Source organism: Zootoca vivipara, chromosome 7 (assembly GCF_963506605.1).
Source record: "Zootoca vivipara chromosome 7, rZooViv1.1, whole genome shotgun sequence".
NCBI lineage: Eukaryota > Metazoa > Chordata > Lepidosauria > Squamata > Lacertidae > Zootoca > Zootoca vivipara.
In genome coordinates, this window is record NC_083282.1 from 55,513,388 (window position 1) to 55,529,548 (window position 16,161).

Here is a 16,161-nt window from a genome sequence, read left to right on the forward strand (position 1 = left end):
TTCCTTGCCTACTTGGGACTGCAAGATACCATGGTCCCTGATTACAGAGGGTCCCGTATTGTACTATTCATGGGGGATGGGGAGCCTTCCATGCAGCTGGGTGATGTTCAATGATTATTTCCTGGCCATCTGTGCTGAAATCTGAGTCCTCCTTCTTGGAGCCAGCCAGTGGCTTTGATGATCTAAAAAATTTTGTGGGTGGAGAGGTTGGTTGTTCTTACCATCCCCATATAGCAGATTAGGTTGGGACAGGTAAAGAGAGAGTGCCTGGCCTAAGGCCACCTCAGGAGGATCTGCTGTGGCTCAATAGTGTGGCTCAATAGGTTCCAGTTTGATCCTTGGTGTCTCCAGGTTGGGCTGGGAAAGACTCCTGTCTAAAACCCCGGAGAGCCAGTGGCTGTCAGTCTATCCCAGCCTTTCCCACCCTGGTGTCCTCCAGATGTTGTTGGGCTCCTACTCTCATCTGGCTCAGTCATCCAGCCAATAATCAAGTGTGATGGGAGCTGCTGACAAAAACATCTGGGAGGCACCAGGCTGAGGGATGCTGGTGTAGGTGACACTGAGCTAGATGGAACAGAGGTGGACCAGGATTTCCTTACTCATCGCTCTCCTCTTCCATCACAAGCTATGTCAGAGCAGTGTGGTTGATGGGCTGTGTGGCAGCCACAGCTGTGCCACACCAGTAATATAAAAACTGGCTCTGCAAGTACACAAAGAAGTACTGTACTGTAAATGCTGAACTTAACTTCTTGGGTTTCAAACGTGCACTTTTTCAAAGATGAATCATTTTGGAGGCCTGTGCTTTGCAGCATCCTGCATTTGTTGTTGTTTAGTCGTTTAGTCGTGTCCGACTCTTCGTGACCCCATGGACCAGAGCACGCCAGGCACTCCTGTCTTCATGGGTAGCTTTAAAGCTTTCAACCTCTTGTCCCCCTTCCCACAGATTCCAGGCCGTTTGCTCCCAGCATTAAAGCCAAGTTTCCTTCTGACACTTATGCTCTGGCCGGGCAGCTGGTGGCTTTGGAGTGTTTTGCCTTTGGGAAGTGAGTACTTGTGTCAATTGCATTTAGCCTCTTGCTGGTGACAGCAGAAAAGTTGCAGGCCAACATAGTTATGAGTTGAATATTGTAGACTCTGTTCTAAGGAACAAGAATGCAGAAGAGGAAGGAAGAAGAGAACTGCTGTTTTAAATATCAGAGAAACACTGTCCTGAAGAAAGTTTGAGAATCATAGGCTCTTAGCCTGCATTATCTGGAACATAACCAAGCATACCTTTGATGAAGCCCTATTCCCCAACTTATTTTACTCCTTTGCCCTGTTTGCGAGTGAGGTTTTTAATAATCTGAAAACCGTTTTTTCCTTTGGATGACTTTTGGGTGTTGGACAGTAAATGTTGACTAGTTTGAGCTAGGACTCACCCAGGAGTGGCTGGTGTGGTAATGTGGAGTCAGCCTCCCAGCACTGGTGATGCTGTCACTTACCTGGATGATACAAGTCAGGGCTGCCTGGGTGCACAAATGGAGCCAACCAGGTGCTGCCAGTGCCATCCAGGTAAGCAGTATTGATTCTGGTGTCAAGAGGAAGGTGCCATAGCACTGCCCACCCCACCAAAATAGCGCATAGGCTGCTCCTGAACTCGCCAGAATCTGTTTCTAATGTTATGCATTTGCCTTCAAATGGATGGTGTAATAAATAGGAGTGCCTCTGAGCATGTGCAAAGACCACACCAAACTGAGAATCGCAAGTGGGTAGGTGGTAATGATTTTTTTCCATCAAGAGGATATGATTTGTAAGAAGACTTGAATTCCACCAGAACTCTTGATTCTGTAAATTAAGGTGTGGGTTGTGAGAGACAATGATAGTTTACTAACGGGTCAAAGAGAAAAGCTTGGGTAGTTTAAAGAATGGAAGACATAAAGCTCACAACGAGGAAAGGAAAATAATTGAATTGCACTGGATTCCACTGTTTGTTGCTGTTGTTGCATTGATCCTGAAGCTTGAAGTGCCCTTTTACAGAGGTTTATTTATAATCTAGCCCTGTCCCTCGAATAAAATGGCGGAAGTTGGATGGTAGCCAGTCCTCTGAGTGGATCACAACAGAGCCCCTTCTACAGTTTAAGGAGATTGGCTTTGAAGATGAAGGCACTTATGAGTGTGAAGCTGAAAATGCCCAAGGAAAAGACACCTATCGGGGCCGCATCATCATCCAAGGTAAAGCACTCCTGGAGGTTCCTTCACAAGTATCTTATCCTTTTCTTATATTTCTATCCCACCCATCCTTAGAATGCTTGGGGCAGCATAGTTGGAGCTCCCAGCAATCCCCTGACAGGCAGCCACCAGCTCTACATCTTTCCTAGTACATTAATCCAAATGAAAAGAGAGTTGGAGGTCCCTCTTGAACCTTTCTCTGTGCTTTTCATATTTCCCAAGTAGTTCACAGGGTGGGTGGAAACCTAAAGCATAATGATGAAATAAGGGATCCCTAAGGATGGAATAATCTGCAGAATCTAGGGCTGAGATGGGTTGTGCAAATCTGTGAACCTCCAAGTTACATGTTTTCCCCATATATATTTTTTTAAAATCAATGTTTTGGAAATGAAATGTGGCATGTTACCATATGTGGCATGGTAATAAATTCCCACCACAACTTGAGCATCATGAATCTCGCACTGCTTCCTGTCTGAAGTGCATATCTCCCATTCTCTTCTTGTTCTTTTTATAGCTCAGCCAGAATGGCTGAAGGTCATCTCAGACAAAGAGGCTGACATTGGAGCAGACCTTCACTGGAGTTGTGCTGCAGCTGGCAAGCCAAGGCCTACCGTCAAATGGCTACGGAACGGGCAGCCCTTAACCTCTCAGGTATCCCATCTGTCACTGGCATTGTGGCTACCTTTCGTAGGTGGGGTACCAAATAGAAATGCCACATAAAAACGAAATAATAAATATGAAACCTGTTTAAACAATGGGAGCAATGAGAACCACAGTTGAAAGTACAAAGCAGGCTATCTGCCACTAACTAACTAATAGAAAACTTAGAAGCTGCCATACTAAGGTCAAGAGAAAGGATTGAGCATCCTTAGGGCAATGATTCAGAGGTAGAGCATTTGCCCTGCATTCAGAAGGCCCCGTGTTCAATCCCCAGCATCTCCAGGTCAGGCTGGGAAAGTCTCCTGTCCTAGAGAGCAACTACTAGTCAATGTAGACAGTGCTGAGCTAGGTAGACCAGTGGACCCTCCCTACAGTCCTGTGTTCAGCTACCTGTTGTCAGTTCTGTAAACTCAATCCAGTAGCTACCCGGAAACAACCTCAAATGCTCATTTCTCCTGGTTATGTTCTTAGGCCCAAACTAGATGTGACATTATGAATGCAGTTAGCAGTTGTATGATTTAAAAAAGTAATAATTAAGAAGTAGTAAGTAGCTGTGGGGAAGACTGATCTGCATCAGAACTGTGTAGGGAGAAAGGAGGATTTTATTTTAGTTCTTGCACCAAAGGGATGTTTCCTCCCAGCTGCAAGTAGCAGCTTTGCAGGGTAGTCTAGATTTGGACTGCAGCCAAGGCAAAGGGTTAAATGCCCCTTTGGGGGTCCCAGTGCAAATCCCATATAACATTGGCTATATGTTTTTTTTTTAAAAAAATAATCACACAATTGTTAATTGAATGAATAATGTCACAATTTGGTTTCATTCACATTCCGTACTATTTTCCCATTAATCACTGTCGGTATTAACTTAGCAAGAGTTAGTGGTACTTAAGATGTGAATGAGCTATAACTGGGTAATAAGCAAACATGTTAATTTGGATTGTTAAGGGATATTTTAACTGAAGGGCTTTTGATGCAAAGGCAGAAAGCTTAAAGAATAAGGATTAAGCCAAAGTTGTACTAAAGCCGAGAGACTTACATGAAAGGGTAGTGGACTTTGGAGTTCACATATTACCTAACATTGTATGACTTTTCCAAGAGCAGAGCAGAAAACAAAGGAAGGGCTTTAAATACAGAAATCCTTGTTACCCTTCAGAGAAATACATGATAAAAATACAGAGCAAGCTATGCACCGTAAGCCTATTTAGAGGCAGGGAAAGCAGGAAAGAAGGCATAATTTGTTGCCTCCATGGGAACCTCATTTGATGTCCAGCAGAGCTTTTCCAGGTAGTATGGGGCCTTTTACAGTTTGGTCCAAAGGAGGTGGTAGAACTGACAGTAGTTTACTGTGATGATTTTTAATTTTTTTTGCAAAGCATTTTGAGGATAAAATTGCTTGATCTTGCCAAGACTTTGACTCTACTGTTACAGCAGATTAATCTCTAGAGGTGTCCAGAGCACTGTCTAGCCCTATTATGTTGGATACATTTCAGTTAGTGAGTGTGGAGAAGGTACTTGGACCACTTACGCTCTGGACCCTTGCCCCTCCTGGCAGGTAAAAACTAATAAGGAGGAGGATAGCTGGCTGGGTCAGGGAGGTGATGAATGCGTCCCTGCGAGAGGGGGGGGTGATCCCTGCCTGTTTGAAGGAAGCCGTGGTAAAACCTCTCTTCAAGAAACCTTCCCTGGATTCAGAAAATCTAAGTAACTGCCATACAGTTTCCAATCTCCCATTTTGGGGCAAGGTTCATGAGCAGGTGGTCATGGACCAGATCCAGGCGCTCTTGGAGGGAACTGATTTTCTAGACCCATATCAATTGGGATTTAGGCCCAGTTTTGGCTCAGAAACCAATTTGGTTGCCTTGTATGATGACCTCTGTTGGGTCATAAGTCGTTCCTTTTGCAACACCAGTGTGCCACACTTTTGATCTGCAACGAAGAGGATTGGTACCTGCAGTGGCAGAGCTTCATGCTCTGGCACTGGGGGGGGGGTGGAGAGCAGGCAGGGGCAGGACTGGCGCGCATCCCAGGGGCGTGGTGTGCCACCCGCAGGTGTGCCACCCCACCGGGATCGTGCGGTTGGGGGCGGTGCGCTCCCCCCACACTCCTCTTCCTCCACCAGTGGCTACCTGGCTGCTTTTCATTTGGGAGTGATAGAGCAACACCTTAATGTACAAATAGAGAGAAGAGGAAAAAACCCGGGGTGACTTTTGTAAGAACAGAAGTACATGCTCCTGAATGTTTCTTTCTGCTCCTTTTTCACAGCATAATCATATATTTGTCTCAAAAGTAGGTTCCATTGAATTTAGTGGGTACCTCTTCCCAGATGCATGGCTTTAGGATTGCAGCCTCAGATTGTTGTACACATGGGAGAGACCCCAGTTTCTTTAAAATGCATTAAGAACTTGAGCCTTAACTTTTGCCTCAAAAACTGTTTTTTGTTTCCCCCATAGTAGTTTTGTTCTTATTTGCCACTTCTAAATTGTCTGACTGGAACCCCTCAGCTACTGGATATTTTTAATCTGCAAGCAATGCTAGGATCTGTAAATTATAAACTGATGTCTTTCTGAGGAGAAATTGGTTGGAGAGATTTCTGGGCACAAAAGCGTGGGCCACATATAAATATTGGGGTCAGGCATTCGATGGAGTGAATCTGCCGAGAACATGGCATATTCATTTGCATTGTACTGTTTTTCAAGACAATATGTCCAGCTTTGGGGGAGCAATATATCAAACAATAGCTTTTTAGACTGGACAGATATCCTTAGAGATGACGTCTGCTGTGTTTCAGTTGTTGCACTGTTTCTGTATACCAAAGATTGGTCTGTATCTATAGACAACTTTCCATGGGCTGTATACCAATGGAAGGCAGGGCCAGAGGCAAAAGTTGATAGAGAGATTAATGTCTCTTACTTATGTTTGGTAGGCTGAATTCCAGCAAAGAAAAAGGCAGAGTTTTCTATACATAAACACATTACAACAATACACATCTCTCCATTCAAACAAGAGGAATGATCATCTCTCAATGAAACTTTCCAATCAGGACAACCTGATGAGGAACAGTGAGGGGTCATGGCCTTGGAGACAGACCATGGCCTAAAGAGACTCCTAGGGGCCAGAAAGAAAGCCCGAAGGACCACATTTGGAGGGCCCATAGGGCAGAGGCTAACCATCCCTCTAGGCATATGCACAGAGACATGTGAGTGGCAGCAGGCACAGAATTGGGCAGATGTGTTGAACAGCACAACCGTGTCACCACTGAGGGGTAATGTGATGTTTTCTACTCAAACTCACTTCTGTGTGTATAGCACTTGCATTTCATGCTCTGTGTTGTGATCTAACCACCTAATCCACTTGTTTGCACAGAATCGCATTGAAGTGAATAGTGGGGATTTGAGGATTTTAAAGTTAACAATGGAGGACTCTGGGATGTACCAGTGTGTAGGAGAGAACAAGCATGGCAGCATTTATGCAAGTGCTGAATTGGCTGTGCAAGGTACGTTCTGGATTTCTGTGGATTGCCTGGGCAATACTGATATGCTTTAGAAAGGGGGTTATTTCTCCAAACCTAAGACGGGAGCTTTGAAAATGTAAAACCAAGGATTGCGCAACTGAATTCTGGCATGATTGCTCAGAAGTGAGCCCTGTGTGTTGAATGGGACTTGCTCACAAGTAATAATGCTTGGATTTTAGTCTTAAATATTGGCAGATTCCCTGTCTAAAAAGCAGTAAGATAACGGACTGGCCTAATACTTTGCCATATTGCTTCATGGTGAATTTCATTTTTAACATTTTATTTTCTATAGTCCTGGAGGACTGCTGTTAACAGATTGTATTCTAGCAGTTTCAGTGGCAAGAAAAATCTAAGAAACCTCAAATGGTTTTAATTTGAAATGTCAACATCTGCTTAGGCTATGGGGCAGTACAGTATTTATGGCCAATCTCAGTTGGTTTTTCTCAAAGATCAAGGCACTGTCGCAGCCAAGACTGAAATATGCCTGCATGCATAGTGAAACTAGCAGACTTTTTAATCCATATTGGTATGTGAATTCAGTCTGATGTAAGATGAATAGAGGTGAATTAAACTTCTCTAATTAGCCACAACATGGTTCCCCTATATTGCTTTTTAGCACTATTGATTTTATTAACTGCGTGTATTTCTGGCTCCTTTGCTTTGACAGGACTGAACAGAAACAGGCAGCTGCCCTTTAAGACACTGAACACACATTTCAATCAGTTTCAAATTCAATGACTTCTGGGGTTTTGAGTTTTGAAGTTCTGACTTTGAAACACTTGGAATCAGTAATCATTCTGTTCAAAATTTAAGATGTGGCTATTTTGAAGTATTAATAAAGCTTAGGTTTTGACATTTTATTCTTCAAAGTGTTCAATTTCAGGCTTGGGGGGCTTCAGAAACCTGAACTTGCAGCATGGTGATTTTCACAGTGTAAAACACGATCACATTTGCATTTTGTTCAATGAATTGGAGGTTTGTGTAGTTAAATTTGTCTCACTTGGACTAAACACTGAGCCACCTCACTGTTACAAAATTACTTTAGGTGTCCAAGTAACAGACAGGCAACTTTATTTAACAGAAGCCGTGAAATATGTTATAGTGTTACTTTTGCACTATTATAGAATCTACAGGAAGCTTGCCTTTACCATTCCCAGGGCTCAGCATTTGTAAAACCCTACTTAATCATTTTATTTTCCCCTTTAGCCTTTGCTCCAGATTTTCGGCTAAACCCCGTGAGGCGACTAATACCAGCAGCTCGAGGCGGAGAAATCATTATCCACTGCCAGCCAAGAGCTGCACCAAAGGCCATTATACTCTGGACCAAAGGGACTGAGCTTCTAAGCAATAGCTCCAGGTATGAGGACCCTTAAGCTAGTTCCTAGCTAAGACTAAGTAGCTTTGAGCAAGCAGTCCCTTCTCAGTGCAATTATCCGGCAGGCTTCTGGTTAGCTTAAATTTATTGTGTGGAACTGATCCCATGCACGTTTACTTGGAAGGGTGTCCCAGTGTGTTCGGTGGGGCAAGTCTCCTTAGGATTGGTCCTTCAGAAGCAGCAACTTCTTGTGTGGTGGCTCTGCTCTAAGCCCCTTGAATTGTTTTAGGGAGGGGGCAGTGATATCTGTTGTCCAAATGGCAGCTTGACGGAGAAGCATGATTTGTGCAGAAATGCGAGAGGTTTTTATTCAGCACTTCAGTAGTGCTAGGCTGCTTGGATTTTGGAGCACCACCTACATTTACTATGAAAATCTAGCAAGGAAGAAGCGGTGTTGAAACTGGGAAGGAGTGTCCTCCCTGCCGCACAAGATGATTTCCCAGAGGGTTAGAAGAGTGGTGGACAATTGCCAGTCCTTAAACAGCTTGTACAGAGAACAGTATCCCTAAAGGATTTGCACAGTGAAAATGTAAGCTTGAATCAGATCACCTTCAAGCAGCTTGAGGCAGAAAAATGGCAACATCCTTTAAATAAGTGTACTGTATTTCATACGTGGGAGTATTCAGCTTTGCATATATATCTTGTCCAATTATTTAGGAGTAAGGACATGTATTTCTTTTTGGTGAAAGTTAATCATAGCTACTGTTTGATATCCTAGCCTGCTGATTTAAAACTTCCAAAAGCAACTAGAGTTCCTTGCGTGCTTGTAAAATAACATAGTTATCCAGTTGTTTGCTGCACCTTTAACTGGAGCCTGCATAAGAGACCTACTTCCACCGTTTGAATCATCTTTCTGCTATCAGGTGACCAGATGTAAGATAACCCCTAACAGCTTGAGGCAGGACTTAGGATCCCCTTTTCTTCCAGTAGCCCTTTCTCCTTTATCTCTTAAAACAAAACTATACAGAGCTGCCACGCTATCGCTGCAGCCCAGTGGCACCTCAGTCTTTCTTTGGAAGGCGAATGTTATACAACGTATTATTTCTAACACCTTTTAGCTGACGCATTTGACAGAATTCATCATTGCCTTCATGCTACATTTCCCGTGACAGGCGAGCGGGTCTGTAGTTGCCTGAATTATTCTCTCACTTTCTCCTGATGGGCTTTTCTTCCACTGCAGCATCACCATCACTCCAGATGGCACCTTGATCATTCAAAATATTAGCAAGTTAGATGAGGGCAAATACACCTGCTTCGCAGAGAATTTCATGGGCAAAGCAAACAGCACAGGAGTTCTCTCAGTTCGAGGTAAGGGCATTTTATTGCCGCTAAGACCAAATGTCATAATGCAGGGATTCTCAAACTTCCTACCCCCAGGGCCTACTCAAGAAGGCTGAAAATTACTGAGGCCCACAATCACAAAATTCTCTTATTTCTCCCATAGTTTGTGTTATTGTTGTTGTTGTTAAATATTATCATTTTATCTTATTTTCTCATTTCCTTCAGCACCTTCTCTGGCACTTCCCCCTCTCTCACTAGCCTCAGACTTCTCTCTCTCCCACCATGCAAGGAATCATTGAAGCTGACTTTAGCCCAACCAAAGGCTGTGGCATAGCTAGGGGTGGGGTAGGCAAGTGAGGAAACACTGGGCAAGCTGTGGCACTGAGGCCTTGTGGAGGGTCCCTGCATGCTGTTTGAGAAACACTGCAATAATGGAAAGGTCAACAATACATTTTGCCATCATTTCTGCCCTGCAAGTGCTACAGCAAGAGAAGAGTGTATTACTAGTTCACTAAAGTAATTAAAGTGGGCTTTCCTTCCTTTCCAACCACATTAAGCACACAGTAAAAGATACAACTGGTTCAAGACGACAGTGTTGCAGCCCTTCTCACTGATTCTTTGGGGACAGCAGAACCGTAACCGAGGTGCTCTGGGCTTTCCTACTTTATAGTTATTTTTTTCACCAGCAAATCTGCATTCCGAGACGGATGCCATTCACCTTTTTCTGTATTTGTGTTATGTTAATGAAAACTGATGTGCACAAACAACTATTGACAACTAACCATCATCTCACCTGCTTGTTCTGCAGATGCCACTAAAATCACCCTCGCGCCATCCAGTGCTGACATTAATGTAGGTGAAAATATTACCCTTCAATGCCGTGCCTCTCATGACCCAACAATGGACCTCACCTTTACTTGGTTCCTGGATGACTTTCTCATTGACTTTGTCAAGTCCGAAGGCCACTACAAGCGAGCTAGTACAGTGAGTACCTCAAATCCCATGGTGCCCTGCCCGATAATTTCCACAAAGGTGGTCACAAGTCAAGGAGAATCAAATACCCTTCTAAGTCTTCATTGTGATGTCCTCTGATATATCTCATCATTTGCCCACCGCTAAGATGCTGCCTGATTTTCTGTTGCCTTTCTCCTCTTTTAAACTTGCATGCCGCAATTTCTCAGCTTGGTTCTGACATTATTCCTATTGATACTTCTATCATAGAAAGAGAACATTGGAGACCTTTTGATCTTGAATGCTCAGCTAAAACATGCTGGTCGATATACTTGCACAGCTCAGACAGTGGTGGACAGTGCTTCTGAGTCAGCATTGCTGGTTGTAAGAGGTAATTTTCCCTGCCCCGCCACTCCACAATTTTTGCAGTGACAAGTCCAAACAAGTTGCCCCCTGCATGCGCTTGTTCCTGCTCCCACACCCAGAAAGACAGGCAACTTATATTCTCCGCAAAACAGTATAAGAGCTGAATATTGATCTTGCCACCCATCTCACCCACAGGTCAAGCTACAGAGTAAAGTTGGCTCTATCTAGTAAACCTGATGCCCTCCACATGTTTTAGGCTACAATGCCCATCATAGAAGATAGTCCAAAGTAGCTAGAGGGTTGGCAAAGGCTGATCTCATAGTAAGGGCTGCCCAGTTACATTTCATACAAATATACACATTCATATACAGAATTGCATTCTAAAGCAAAAGACAGAGATGGAACCTTTTTCTAACAAGGTGGAAAGATTTACTTCATGCAAATCCAGAATTGTGGTGTGTTACTACAAATCCTTCAATGGGCACTGTGTGATGAGAGCCTTCTCGGTGGTGGCGCCCGCCCTGTGGAACGCCCTCCCATCAGATGTCAAAGAGGAAAACAGCTACCAGATTTTTAGAAGACATCTGAAGGCAGCCCTGTTTGGGGAGACTTTTAATGTTTAATGGATTGTTTTATTTTGTTTTTCTGTTGGAAGCCGCCCAGAGTGGCTGGGCAAGGTATAAATAATAAATTGCTATTACTATAATTATTATTATTATTACATTTATCTGTATATAGGAAGATACTGAGGATCATTGAAAGCCTTGGCTAAAGAGGTATGTCTTCAATTGGTAGCGAAAACACCACATGATTGGTGCTCACCTAATCTCCATGGGAAGCCCATTCCATATGGCAGGTGCACTGCTCCCCAGTAGGTCCTGGTACAGTCAGGATAGCCCCATCTGCAGACTTCAGTCTGTACAAGAGAAGATGTAGCTCTGAGTCATTCAGGGCATTATGTAGGAAAATGGACATCTTAAATCTGGCTCAGTAACTAAACACCAGCAAGCACAGCTCCTTTAGCACAGGCATTATGTGCACACATATCATGAAGCAAGATTCGTCTCTCTTAATGTTCTTCTACGTGGTTCTGGGATGTCATTATGCCTGTTGTTCCCTTTTTGGTAGGTCCTCCAGGGCCACCTGGTGGGCTGGTGGTGAGGGACATCAAGGACACCACTGTGCAGCTGAGCTGGAGCCGAGGCTTTGATAACCACAGCCCCATTGCCAAATATGTCATCCAGGCCCGCACTCCACTCTTCTCCAAGTGGAAGCAAGTGCGCACCAGTAAGTGTCTTGAGGGCAGTGGCCCACACAGAACAGGCTTCAGTAGGAGGCTTCGCTGTTATTCATTTAGCACTGCTTGCTCTATCTGTTCTATTCTCGTGCTTTTGGGTTATAGATCCTGCAAATATTGAAGGTAATGCGGAGACGGCCCAAGTGGCCAACCTCATACCATGGATGGATTATGAATTTCGGGTCCTGGCCAGCAACATCCTTGGAGTGGGAGAACCCAGTGTGCCTTCTACCAAGATCCGCACCAAAGAAGCTGGTGAGTATACCACCCGGTGGTGATGCAGGGTAGGGTCTTCTCTCTGCTGGGCCCTGTAGTTATGAAACTCCCTCCCTGTAGAGCTGTAGCTGTTCCCCCACCTGATCAGCATTTTGATATTGTCTGGAAATGCCTTCTTACAAAATTGCTTCGCTCACCGGCTGTATTTATCTATCTTAGTGATGTTTTATTCTGAAACAGATTTTAACTCTTTAATGATTGCGCCTGTATTTTTGTTGTATGCTATCCTGAGCTCCTTTGGGAAGAAAGGTGGGGTAAAAATGTCATAAGGTATTTTCCAAAGCCAGAAGGAGGAGGAGGAGGAGGAGGAGGAGGAGGAGGAGGAGGAGGAGGAGGAGGAGGAGGAGGAGGAGGAGGAGGAGGAGGAGTTTCACTGCATGGTGCTATCAGAATTCATATAATGAGGGAATAACTCACATAAATTATTTTGGTCCAGTGGTTGTCACAATCAATTGCTGCTTCAGCTTACGAACTTATAAGATACATGACCTTCACATTTTCATGAGGACTAGAACATCTGATTTGAAAACTCCACAAAGTTTTTGCGGTGATTTATTGGGTCTTCTTTTTTAAGTGCATGCATTCTTGGACTTCCTTAGACTTTCCAAAGTGATGACCTTTATTATATATTTTTTTATTTACACTCATATTTCACAGATAAAAGTTCAGGGGAACAAGCTACCTGAATCTCTGCTTCAATATACAGTGGAAGCTCTGGTTACAAACTTAATTCGTTCCGGAAGTCCGTTCTTAACCTGGAACTGTTCTTAACCTGAGGTACTACTTTAGCTAATGGGGCCTCCCGCTGCCGCCGCACCACCACTGCGTGATTTTTATTCTCATCCTGAGGTACAATTCTTAACCAGAGGTACTACTTCCAGGTTAGCGGAGTCTATAACCCGAAGTGTTTGTAACCCGAGGTACCACTGTACCTTCTTTATGATGTAGCTGATTTATTGTAATTATTGAAATGGTGCTTTTCTTCAGTATTGCTTGACTTTTATTTTCTGATTTAACATGTCATCATCTGCCTCTCTTTTGGGGGATCACTCCAGCCCCTACTGTTGCACCATCTGGGCTCAATGGAGGAGGAGGAGCGCCTGGAGAACTCATCATCAACTGGACGGTAAGCCAGCCACACAAAAGTGGGCAATTTCATTGCTGACGGGTCTCTGTTTTTATTTACGTTTCTTCTAGGAGTAGGCAAAATAATCACTGTGTGCCATGTGCAACAAAGCATGTTTGTTGTTCAGGAGCACAAATACATGGAAATGATAGGGGTTGACAATGACCACAGCTTTCCTTGGGTTAAAGCTTACCAGAGTTTGTCATAGCATTGGGCAGGGATCCTGACATCAGGCAATCCACCTGCTGGCTAATGTTGCCCCCCCCCCCGGCCACTGCTGGAAGGATTCCACTTCCTCCCAGGCCACTTCTGTTGCCAGCTCACCATTTCCCATCCCATTATGCAGATAAAGTAGTTAATAAGGAAATTCAATTTGCACGTGTTTATAAAATAAATCTATCAATCAAGAGTAATATAGGTTGCTACCATTTGATCTTTAAAGAAGGATCCGGGATTATTTCCATGTGAATAGTACTTGTCTTTTCTTGTTTTAAAATAATTTTTATTAATTTTCCATTTAAACATATATAGTCACATCATTATTATCCACTTAACTTCTTTGGCTCTTTAGAGCCTATTGACTTCCTTCCCTCCCACCTCTTGGCTTTCAAAACTAACCTTTATATCACAGCATTATATATATTTTCCCATTCTAATATAACTCATTACAAAATACCTCAAAATTTAAATAAATGTAGAAAGGTAAAAAAAAAATTCAGATAAATCTACTAAGTACTTGTCGTTTCTAGGAAGGATACTTGATTTTAAACTGTGCTACCTGAGTCCAGATTTTACCTCCTTTTTGTTCTCTTGCTTGTTTGGCCAGCTGGCGTGTCACTGTTGTATACATAAATCTGTATAAAGCATGTCATGTGAATATGAAATATGGATCCAGTCCAATGTTGTGGAGTCTTTCTGTTTTGTTTTCCCCTCAACTGGTCCCAACCGGCATTTCAGCCAATGCAACGGGAGTACCAAAATGGAGATGGCTTTGGATATAGGCTCTCTTTTCGCAAAGAAGGCACTCAGGTGTGGAAGACAGCAAGCGTGCCCCATGCGGAATCCCTACATTATGTTTATCGCAATGAGAGCATCACACCCTATACTCCCTTTGAAGTGAAGATCAAGGCCTTTAACAGGAAGGGGGAGGGGCCAGAGAGCCTGGTGTCCATTGTACATTCTGCGGAGGAAGGTAGGCTGGGATCATAAGAATGAATTGCATACTTCATTCAGTTCAATTTCCACCTGATGCTTCTCTCAAGAGCACCTGCCTTGAGAGTTGTTTCCTGCCTTGCCCTTTGACAGGAGACCCAAGTGTCTGGCTCCTGATCTTTGTGCCTTGCAGATATTTCTAGACTTGGATTAGATTTGCCCATAATTACAAGGTTTTGCTGTTGTGTGTCCACAGAACCAAGAGTGGCTCCCTCTAACGTTACTCTCAAGGCAGTGTCGGCCACAGAATCAGATTTTTCTTGGGATCCCGTGGAGCAACATGAAATGAATGGAGTCCTTTTGGGCTATGAGGTAAGAAGAAATGGGAAGGAGTGGATCTGGAGCAAGGCTCAGGTTCAGAGACAACCCCACAAAAAGAAGCACTGGACTGGCCCTTGGTGGCATCTCAGCAACTGTTTGCAGAGCCACCTCAGTTCAGTCTGAAAACATGACAGAATCTCCTCTTGCGGATAAGCTGATATGGGCTGTTCAGAGGAAATAGTCTTACTGCTGACTTTAAAATAAAATAACACTTCAGTGTCAAAGGAGCTCAGATTGCTATGTATCCCTGTCTTCAGATTCGGTACTGGAAACATGGCGACAAAGAGGAGGCTGCTGACAGAGTGAGGACTGCGGGACTTGTCAACTCAGCACGTGTGACAGACCTCCAACCCAACACCAAGTATCGTGTGGCTGTCAGAGCTTACAACCGGGCTGGGACTGGGCCAGCCAGTCCTCCCACCAGTTTCATGACTACAAAACCACGTGAGTGAGCGTTAGATGAAGATGCCTTTCTTGTCTGTAAATACTTTGGCCGCCTCTGTTAATGTGTGTAGCTTACTATGCCTGGGTTTTTTCTTCTTTTTATTGCTGTAGTTTTTGTGCCTTATAATGTGTGTTGCATCTATGATGGTTTTATTTATTTTAACTTGCAAGCTGCTTTGAGTTTATCTTCTTGTATAGAAAAGCAGGATATACATTATATAGTGTTGGGGGGAGGGGGTTGTCTGTGTCAAGCTACACACTAAGGGTGGGCCCGAACCACAACATTTACCTTGTATTTGAAAGCAGCCTGATCTGTTTCAGATCCCTGTCCATCTGATTCGATTTGTGAATTGGGTCCGAATCTGATGTGTTAAGTCCAAAGCTCTGTTTCACTCAATTGAATATAATGAGGAATCTACAAATGACGTTAACCACTTCCCTCCCTTTTCACATAAGTGGATGAAATTTGCAAGCAAATGAGTCCTTGCAGAGTAAATTTAGGCTGCCAAATTTCAGGCAGATCCATCCCAGAGTGGCTTCCTCTAACATTTGCAATTTGTCATTATTAAATGGACTTCCATTTAATATTAAATGACACTCAAAATCTGACGCCTAATGCATATGGCACACTGTGCCTTGTGATGGAACTGGCTCAGAGAGGATTCCCTTTCCATTTACCAGAGTTTGAGCTGGAGAGGGAGGGGGGCAACTTTTTCCTGTATCATCTTTATAGCAATGAGGGCTCAGTGTATTCTGTACATGTACATCAGGGAGGAGAGACATTTGGAGAGGTAGCAAGAGAGAAATGGGGATGACTAAGAACTGAGGAGAAAAGAAGAAGGTAAGTAAGAAGGTGGGAGGAGGGCAGAGAGACAGCCTTATACTGACTCAGACCACTGGTCCATCTAGTTCAGTATTAGAAAATATCTACCCTGACTGGCAGCAGCTCTCCAGGGCTTCAGGGAGGAGTCCCAGCCTTACCTGGAGATGTCAGGGGTTGAACCTGGGACCTTCTGCATGCTCTGCCACTGTTCTACAGACCTTTCCCAAGGGGCTAGAATGACTGAGGAGATGGGAGAAAGTGGAGCACAGGAGGAATGGGTGGGAGGGAACAAGGAATGCTCCCAGATTGGTAG

At 43.9% G+C, this 16,161-nt stretch overlaps 1 protein-coding gene across 1 annotated transcript in view; it reads left to right on the forward strand.

Moving 5' to 3' along the window:
- The window catches only part of CNTN2 (contactin 2), a 67,117-nt gene that overhangs the window by 42,240 nt on the left and 8,716 nt on the right, over nucleotides 1-16,161 (forward strand). Inside the window, exons 7-20 of the mRNA XM_035123934.2 lie at nucleotides 944-1,043; nucleotides 2,036-2,211; nucleotides 2,723-2,859; nucleotides 6,229-6,358; nucleotides 7,583-7,733; nucleotides 8,932-9,059; nucleotides 9,841-10,016; nucleotides 10,254-10,374; nucleotides 11,478-11,636; nucleotides 11,752-11,901; nucleotides 12,978-13,048; nucleotides 14,006-14,240; nucleotides 14,457-14,572; nucleotides 14,839-15,025. Of these exons, the coding sequence (XP_034979825.2) occupies nucleotides 944-1,043; nucleotides 2,036-2,211; nucleotides 2,723-2,859; nucleotides 6,229-6,358; nucleotides 7,583-7,733; nucleotides 8,932-9,059; nucleotides 9,841-10,016; nucleotides 10,254-10,374; nucleotides 11,478-11,636; nucleotides 11,752-11,901; nucleotides 12,978-13,048; nucleotides 14,006-14,240; nucleotides 14,457-14,572; nucleotides 14,839-15,025 (2,037 nt within the window). The remainder of the gene's footprint in view (nucleotides 1-943; nucleotides 1,044-2,035; nucleotides 2,212-2,722; nucleotides 2,860-6,228; nucleotides 6,359-7,582; nucleotides 7,734-8,931; nucleotides 9,060-9,840; nucleotides 10,017-10,253; nucleotides 10,375-11,477; nucleotides 11,637-11,751; nucleotides 11,902-12,977; nucleotides 13,049-14,005; nucleotides 14,241-14,456; nucleotides 14,573-14,838; nucleotides 15,026-16,161) is intronic.